Raw genomic sequence first — 9,039 nt, 5'->3', positions numbered from 1 at the left:
TATATATATATATATATATATATATATATATATATGAAATACTTGACTTGGTGAATTCTAGCTGTAAATATACTCCTCCCCTCCTAACCACGCCCCCGTCCCACCCCCGAGCACGCCCCCCATCCCCCCACCTCCCGAAATCGGAGGTCTCAAGGTTGGCAAGTATGTAATATAATATACATAATAATTCTAACAAGAATAATAACAGGTTACTTTAAAATACGTTTTTAATGAGTTTGCATGTCTTATTTTGGCTGTTTTTGGAACGCAGTCTGGTGTCTGCTCACTAAAAAAGAAAGACACTTTTGCCTTTTGGGACTCAAAGCTCCTCCCCTTTAAGTCGTCATCGATCCTGTCTCCTGCTGTCGCCAAACTTTCCAGCACATGCGACATACACTTTAAGGGGTAAGTGTTCGCCTCTTTTCGGGTATTTACATTCCAACAACGCGGCGTTGTCTCCGTCTAAATGTTCTCACTCGTGTCGATACGTCACTTCGCGTTGTTAGCTTAGCTTCGGTGTAGCCTGCGCTGGAATTAGCCCGGTAAAGCTCAAGTTAGCATGAGAGGCTAGCAGCGGTTTCCGTGTTTGCTGAGCGCCCAGTTTCACTTCCAGTTTGTGTGTTCTTGATGAGCTCGAAGCATGAATTTCCCAGCGAGCGGTTTTGCTTACTCCTTAGCTTAGTTGTGTCATTGCTGAGAGAATAAATAATGGTGCTTGAGTATACATCGTAGCATAGCCCAGCAATCCCGTACGGTGGCCGAGAGGGGTGTAAACACAGCAATGTCCAAACCAAAGAAACACAAAACACAGGCAAGGCTGCAATCTAGTGTTGTCCCGATACCAATATTTTGGTACCGGTACCAAAATGTATTTCGGTACTTTTAGGTACTTTTGTAAATAAGGGCAGGCCTCGAATTTTCACTTTTTAAGGTCAAGACAAGTGCTGCCTTATCTCTTGTGTAATGTTCATATTGTTACTCAGACAGCGTTAGTGGGTCTGATGGACCCGTTGCATTTTGTGGCTTTTAATGCCTCACAATCAAACATTTTTATGTTAAAATATTGAACAGATGTTTACCTTATCCCAATAAACATATGTTCAGTATTTTAACATAAAAGTGTTTGATTGCGAGGCATTAAAAGCCACAAAATGCAACGGGTCCATCAGACCCACAAACGCTGGCTGAGTAACAACAATATGAACGTTGCACGGAAAAGTGCCAATTTCTGCATCCCACAGGGATTCTTCTTTTGTGTTTCTGCACCTGTGGTTCCCACACAAGGTTGCAACATGGTTTGTCAACACTGTCTGCTCTCATTTTCTCGCACATTTGACCCTCTGACGTTCTGTGTACCTACACTCTGTCCTCCTCCTGTCTAGGCCTGCTGTGTGTGGGTGGGTGGTTGCGTGTAGTACACAGAACATCAATTTCCACACTTCTATTAGCCCCGGACATCTTATATGTAATAGAAATGTGTAGGGTGGGTGTATGTGTGTGGTCATTAAATGTGTATTCTGATTTATGTTCTTCACAGAAAATGAGCCAAAGTCAGTGAGTCTCAGTTTGAAAAATTAAATGGTAAATGGGTTGTACTTGTATAGCGCTTTTCTACCTTTTTAAAGAACTCAAAGCGCTTTGACACTATTTTCCACATTCACCCATTCACACGCACACATTCACACACTGATGGCGGGAGCTGCCATGCACGGCGCTAACCAGGCCCATCAGGAGCAAGGGTGAAGTGTCTTGCTCAAGGACACAACGGACGTGACTAAGATGGTAGAAGGTGGGGATTGAACCAGTAACCCTCAGATTGCTGGCACGGCCACTCTCCCAACTTTGCCACGCCGTCCCCGTAATTAATTATTTGTATCATTTTTCTTTTAATGAAAAAATGAAAACGGGTCCCACAGACCCGAACACCACACAAGGGCTCATATTTTAGGGCACCAAGGCAAGTTAGAAGGGCACCACGGAAAACATTATTTTCTTTCGAGGCAGGATATATATATATATTTAAAAAAAACATGTTTTTGTCTTTCATAAGGATTGTGAATGATAGACAATATGGGGCGGTATAGCTCGGTTGGTAGAGCAACTTGAGAGTTCCAGGTTCGATCCCCGCTTCTGCCATCCTCGTCACTGCCGTTGTGTCCTTCGGCATGACACTTTACCCACCTGCTCCCAGTGCCACCCACACTGGTTTAAAAATGTAACTTAGATATTGGGTTTCACTATGTAAAGCGCTTTGAGTCACTGGAGAAAAAGGGCTGTATAAATATAATTCATTTCACTTCAATATTCCAAGAAAGTTCAGTTCCCCTTTAAAGACATAAGCAGGATGCTGAGAGGAACGTTGGCATAATAAAAACCTACATTTTTATTTATGTGTTTGCTAAATGCTTTAGTTGTCTATAAAACTGAAATATTAAGAGTTTAACAAAGACAGAAAGAAACATTTCCTGGTCGCCTGGCTACCATGAATTGATGAATTGATTAACGTGGACCCCGACTTAAACAAGTTGAAAAACTTATTCGGGTGTTACCATTTAGTGGTCAATTGTACGGAATATGTTCTGTACTGTGCAATCTACTAATAAAAGTTTCAATCAATCAATCAATCAGCTTAATTTATTATTGTTAGCTTGCAGCAATTGTCTAATGCAGATTGTTTTTGCGGTATGACCCCGTAAGGGACAAGCGGTAGAAAATGGATGGATGGATGGTCTGTGTTTTATTATTCTCCACTGTAATTTTCAGGCACAAAAACAAGCCCCCCTGGTGGCCGTGAGCGTTACACGCATGGTATTAGCGGCCCTGACTGGACACTTTCGTAAGTGCTATTATCTTCCAGCATCAATCATAAACAGCATTGTGATCATCACATCTAAACTGACATTTCGGTTTGGTGCCTGTTTTCTTGGAAAACACGGTCATAAAAAACATTTGCCTTTTGGTTTCACTTCATGCTTATTTGCTTAGTGACCGCAGTTAGGATCCTCTGACTGGCAATTTTGCAGCAAAGCTTCACATGGACCAAATGCGGTTCCTTTTGGCTCTGTCTTAAGGTCCCTTGTGCATCACAAGTCTGACGCGGAATGTAGCTTAAGGCCGATTATAAGCTGTTTTCATAATCGGGCTCTTGTTTTGGGCTACCAAAGCTCTGCCGGCCAGGCTTTTTTCTCCATTCCTGCTGCCTTGTGACCCACAAAGGCTCAGGAGAACATCACAAGCTGCAAAGAGCGCTCTGTGGGTGTGTGTGTGTGTGTGTGTGTGTGTGTGTGTGTGTGTGTGTGGGGGGGGGTCGCACAGCTGCTAGCGTGCACGTTGCAGCAGAGGCCAGATTTGCTTCCCGTTTGCAGCATCACTGTGGTCGGTGTGGTTGTAAAAGAAAGAGGAAGCCGAGCAGTCAAATCACTTTTCTAACTGCTGTTTCAAATCTTTTTACTTTCCTTTTCACTTGCAAATAGATGTAAGAATGTATATCTGTCACAAATATACATACTGTATTTGTGAAACATCTGTACATAAACAACAATCAACTAGAGATGGAACCATTTGAAAATTGGCACCAAATACAAAACCCAAAACCAGTGAAATTGGCACGTTGTGTAATTCGTAAATAAAAACAGAATACATCCATCTATCCATCCATTTTCTACCCGCTTGTCCCTTTTGGAGTCGCGGGGGGTGCTGGAGCCTATCTCAGCTGCATTGGGCCGGAAGGCGGGGTACACCCTGGACAAGTCGCCACCTCATTACAGGGCCAACACAGATAGACAGACAACATTCACACTCACATTCACACACTAGGACCAATTTAGTGTTGCCAATCAACCTATCCCCAGGTGCATGTCTGTGGAGGTGGGAAGAAGCCGGAGTACCCGGAGGGAACCCACGCAGTCACAGGGAGAACATGCAAACTCCACACAGAAAGATCCCGAGCCCAGGATTGAACTCAGGACTACTTAGGACCTTCGTGTTGTGAGGCACATGCACTAATACAGTAATTCTTAACCTGGGTTCGATCGAACCCTAGGGGTTCGGTGAGTCGGCCTCAGGGGTTCGGTGGAGCCTCCACCGCGGAGTTCAAGACACACCCGACTCATCGTGTAAATAAAAACTTCTCCCTATCGTCGTATTATGGATACGGCAACAGCAGAAGTCACACTGGTTTTCAGGTGTGCAATTTGTTGTGAGTTTATGCACTGTGTTGGTTTTGTTCTTTGAACAAGGTTATGTTCATGCACGGTTCATTTTGAGCACCAGTAAAAAAAACATATAACTTTGTCTTGAATTTGAAAAAAAATAACATTTTATTTTTCACTAAAGAAGGGTTCGGGGAATGCGCATATGAAACCGGTGGGGTTCGGTACCTCCAACAAGGTTAAGAACCACTGCACTAATACAATGATTTGCAAATCCTTTTTAAATTATATTGAATTGAATAGACTGCAAATACAAGATATTTAATGTTCGGACTGGTAAACTTAATTTTTTTTTTCAAATAATCATCGGGCCCAGCAAAGCCAGCAGCGTTTCTGGGTGTTGTTGATAAATGGATATCGCTTTGCATAGTAGAGTTGTAACCGGCACTTACAGATGTAGCGACAAACTGTAGTTACTGACAGTCGATAAAAAGAGCAATACAAAAATATATATACAGTATATATATATTGTTGCAAAAATAAAACAAAGAACCAATGGCCTAAAATATACACATTAGTGTACCAAAGACAAACAATAAGTGACGAAAAAGTACCATCCATCCATTTTCTACTGCTTTTCCCATAATCAATAAAACCAGTCATGACATTAGGTACAATCTAGAATAATCTCTTTCCGCAATACTTCTCCTCTTAGTCTATTCTTAAAACCCACTATGTTGGGGATTGATACCAGATATTGTGGAAGTTGATTCCAGTAAGTGATTGCCCTATACCAGGGGTCGGCAACCCAAAATGTTGAAAGAACCATTTTGGAACAAAAATACAAAAACAAATCTGTCTGGAGCCGCAAAAAATTAAAAGCCATATTACATACAGATAGTGTGTCATGAGATATAAATGTAATTAATAAGAGGACTTAAAGGAAACTAAATGAGCTCAAATATACCTACAAATGAGACATAATGATGCAATATGTACATATAGCTAGCCTACATAGCATGTTAGCATCGATTAGCTTGCAGTGACCAAATATGCCCGATTAGCACTCCACACAAGTCAATAACATCAACAAAACTCACCATTGTGCATTCACGCACAACGTTAAAAGTTTGGTGGACAAAATGAGACAGAAAAAGAAGTGGCATAAAACACGTCCTAGAAAGTTATACATGTAAACAAACTAAGGTGAGTTCAAGGACCAAAATTAGTAGGACAAAACGGCGCTCGCCAAATACTCGAATCAGTGAAGCATGTTTAATACAAACAGTGTGCTTTATAACAATTAGGGAGGTTTGTGTCATGTTTGTCCTCCTACAGAAACCATATTAAAACAAAAAAATATTTTTTTTTTCCCCTCATCTTTTTCCATTTTTCATACATTTTTGAAAAAGCTCTAGAGAGCCACTAGGGCGGCGCTAAATAGCTGCATGCGGCTCTAGAGCCGCGGGTTGCCGACCCCCGCCCTATACATTACAGTCTTTTTCAAAACATCAGTTTTGGGTTTAAGACGGGTGAGAGCACCTCTTAGGGCTAGCCTGGTACCATCGTACCAAGCAACAGCTGAGAATACAGACAAGCAGGTTTATGGGATGTATAGATTTAAAAAAAAAAAAAATAGAATCAAACTACAAGCTAGTCTTTCACCAACTCTCATCCATGACAATTAATTATGCATTATCTCAATGCCGGTCCTAAATGAGCAATGGAGAGCTAGCTCTGTTTTGGGTAAGATGGATTTTATTTAGTTCTTGTTTAGATGCATTAGACCAGATTGCTGGGCTGTAGTCAAGATGTGACAATACAAGGGATTGTATAACTTGCTTAGTAGTTGTGTTAGTTAAAAAATAAGCACTTCTTCTTATGATTGAGATGCTCAGTCATTTGTTTGTGCTTGTGTCACACAGACAAAGGTAACATCCACCGGGCCAACACCTCAGTCCCATCAAGACCCCGATGCTGTGCATGAAGACCATGCAGAAGGGTCGGTAGCAGGCGAGCATGCAACACAGTGTCTCCTCCAGAAGGTGGCGCTGCTTAGTGCGTGTGCACCATGGATGAGTTCAGTAGCAGGACGTACGGCACCAGCGGCCTGGACAACAGACCGCTGTTTGGGGAGACGTCAGCACGGGTAGGGAGCGCACACAAATGAGGGTCGCTCACCATGTTTAGTGTTGCCATGGGAACGCTGACCTCACATGATCGCCTGTCTTCTCATCCAGGATCGCATCATCAACCTGGCAGTGGGGGGATTTACCTCTCTCGTTGTGTTGGTAAGTACTCCTAACACTTTGTCACCCCTTTTTAACGGAAAAAAGCAAAGTACATCATGTCATGTGACCAGTGTTCCAGTCCAGACCATGAAGAAAAGCTTTGCTGTTTTACTGGAGCGGCGTGGCTCGGATGTTAGGGCAGTCGTCCAAAAACTTGGGTTTCCTGAAAGGAATCCAGCTTCCGCTATCCTAGTCACTGCTGTCGTCTTTGGGCACTTTACTCACCTCGCTCCCATTGCCACCCACGCCGGTGTGTGTAAACGTTTTTGCAGCAGGACTCCCGTGAAAAAAATATTTTAAACCCCAGTGGGACTTTCCTGGATAAATGAAGGTTAAAAAAAATGCATTGTAATGTCAAGCAAGTTCACTTCATTTTTTACAATTCATATCGGTTAATTGGCCCTCGTGTGTGAATGTGAGTGTTGTCTATCTGTGTTGGCCCTGCGATGAGGTGGCGACTTGTCCAGGGTGTACACCGCCTTCTGCCTGATTGTAGCTGAGATAGGCTCCAGCGACCCCGAAAGGGATAAGCGGTAGAAAATGGATGGATATCTACATTTTGTCATTACTGCCAGCTGTATGTACAGTACCGGCCAAAAGTTTGGCCACACCTTCTCATTCGATGCGTTTTCTTTATTGTCATAAGTACATGACATCATTACTCAAGAGTGTGCAAAGCAGTAATCAGAGCAAAAGGTGGCTATTTTGAAGAAACTCGAATATAAAACATGTTTTCAGTTATTTCATCTTTTTGTGTTAAGTACATAACTCCACATGTGTTCATTCATAGTTTTGATGTGACAATCGACAATGTGCATAGTCATGAAAATTAAGAAAACGCATTGAATGAGAAGGTGTGTCCAAACTTTTATGTTTAGTATGTATAGTAGTTTGCTAGGGCCGCCAACAATGAAAATATTTACCGTATTTTTCTGACTATAAGTCGCAGTTTTTTTTCATAGTTTGGCCGGGGGGTGCGACTTATACTCAGGAGCGACTTATGTGTGAAATTATTAACACATTACCGTAAAATATCAAATATTATTTAGCTCATTCACATAAGAGACTTGACGTATAAGATTTCATGGGCTTATTCAGCCTGTTGTTCACTATTCTTTATTTATTTTAAATTGCCTTTCAAATGTCTATTCTTGGTGTTGGCTTTTATCAAATACATTTCCCCCAAAAATGCGACTTATACTCCAGTGCGACTTATGTTTTTTTCCTTCTTTATTATGCATTTTCGGCCGGTGCGACTTATACTCCGAAAAATACGGTAATCACAATTTACCGCATTTTGTCTGTAGTTAACTCATAATCACAATCACGGGTAATTTTTTTTAATCTTTAATAATAGAACGCTTAATTGTCATCAAACATGAGCGTATGACAAAATTACAGGTGGCTACTATGTTAAGTGCAGTTAAAATACAAGACAATGACTAATGTTAAAAGTAAATACATAAATACCAGTACTAATAGCAGTGCAACTGTGAAATTGTTGATTAAACATTTTTCAACAGCTCAGCTCAACACAAAATGGACACTCTCTCTTAAAGATACGGCTTAACCTCTCCCACAGACAAACCTACCCTATCTCCCATGTTTACCACTTCGGACACAGGCGTACTTTAAAAATGAACCTACCATAAAATGGCAATAAAAAAATGGGCATTTATGACAATCATGCGACGGTTCAGGGCGGCCCCTCTTGCACCACAAAAATAATCGGTTGACGTCCATTTGCGAACGCATGACTTTGGTCTTGTCCATCTGGAGGGCTCCGGGGCTCGCCTTGCCAATCAGTCCAACGGTCCAACATTAACTGCACGTCTTAAAAAATAGTGCCGTTACGTGGTAACGCTAATTTCCTTTAACTTTGACAGCCCTAATATGTACATATTTAGGTATGAGACTACTTGATACTTCATATCCACAGCACCTAATTGTCATTCTGCACTGCAGTGTTCAAAAACAAGAAGACAAAAATACAAAAATTAATGGTATTTTATTTGAACTAAGCAAAATTATCTGCCAAAAGAACAAGAAAATTTGGCTTGTCAAGACTTTCCAAAACAAGTAAAATTAGCTAACCTCAAGGAACCCAAAAATACCTTTAAAATAAGTATATTCTCACTAATAAAAGTGCACTTTTCTTGGTAGAAAAAAAAAGACCTTTTTGCTCAATGTTGAAAAATATTCTTAAATTAAGTAAGTGCTAGTGGCATTATCTTGACATAATGATATGCGCTTGGCATCATGATTTTTTTTTTCATGCTTGACGTAAGAAATTATTACTTTAAAAAAGTAGTTTTATACTTGTGAGTGTTGATGACACAACTTTGCAACAGTTGATATTCTAGTTTCAAGCATGTTTTACTCAATTTAGGTAATCAAATCTCAGCAACAAGCTGTAATATCTTATTGAGATCATTTAGGACCAAAACACTTAAAACAAGTAAAACACTCTAACATAAAATCTGCTTAGTGAGAAGAATGATCTTATCAGACAGAAAATAAGCAAATGTCACCCTTATTTGAGGTATTTAATCTTACTTAGATTTCAGTTTTTACAGTGTGGTTTCACCCTTCCATAT

General features: G+C 40.8%; 1 protein-coding gene across 2 annotated transcripts in view; it reads left to right on the top strand.

The window, feature by feature from the left end:
- Positions 1 to 257: 257 nt before the first annotated feature.
- tmem243b (transmembrane protein 243, mitochondrial b) overlaps positions 258 to 9,039 on the top strand; it is an 11,226-nt gene continuing 2,444 nt past the window's right edge. The window contains exons 1-4 of one of the 2 annotated variants that reach the window (XM_062066363.1): positions 343 to 405; positions 2,764 to 2,836; positions 6,077 to 6,300; positions 6,392 to 6,442. In XM_062066363.1, the coding sequence (XP_061922347.1) occupies positions 6,223 to 6,300; positions 6,392 to 6,442 (129 nt within the window). In that variant the 5' untranslated portion in view covers positions 343 to 405; positions 2,764 to 2,836; positions 6,077 to 6,222. Of the gene's footprint in view, positions 406 to 2,763; positions 2,837 to 6,076; positions 6,301 to 6,391; positions 6,443 to 9,039 lie in introns of both variants that reach the window. The other variant, XM_062066362.1, reaches the window with a different exon arrangement.

Source organism: Entelurus aequoreus, linkage group LG12, assembly GCF_033978785.1.
Source record: "Entelurus aequoreus isolate RoL-2023_Sb linkage group LG12, RoL_Eaeq_v1.1, whole genome shotgun sequence".
Classification (NCBI taxonomy): Eukaryota; Metazoa; Chordata; class Actinopteri; order Syngnathiformes; family Syngnathidae; genus Entelurus; species Entelurus aequoreus.
Note: the sequence above shows the minus strand (reverse complement) of the source record. Positions and strands in the feature narration are given on the sequence as shown.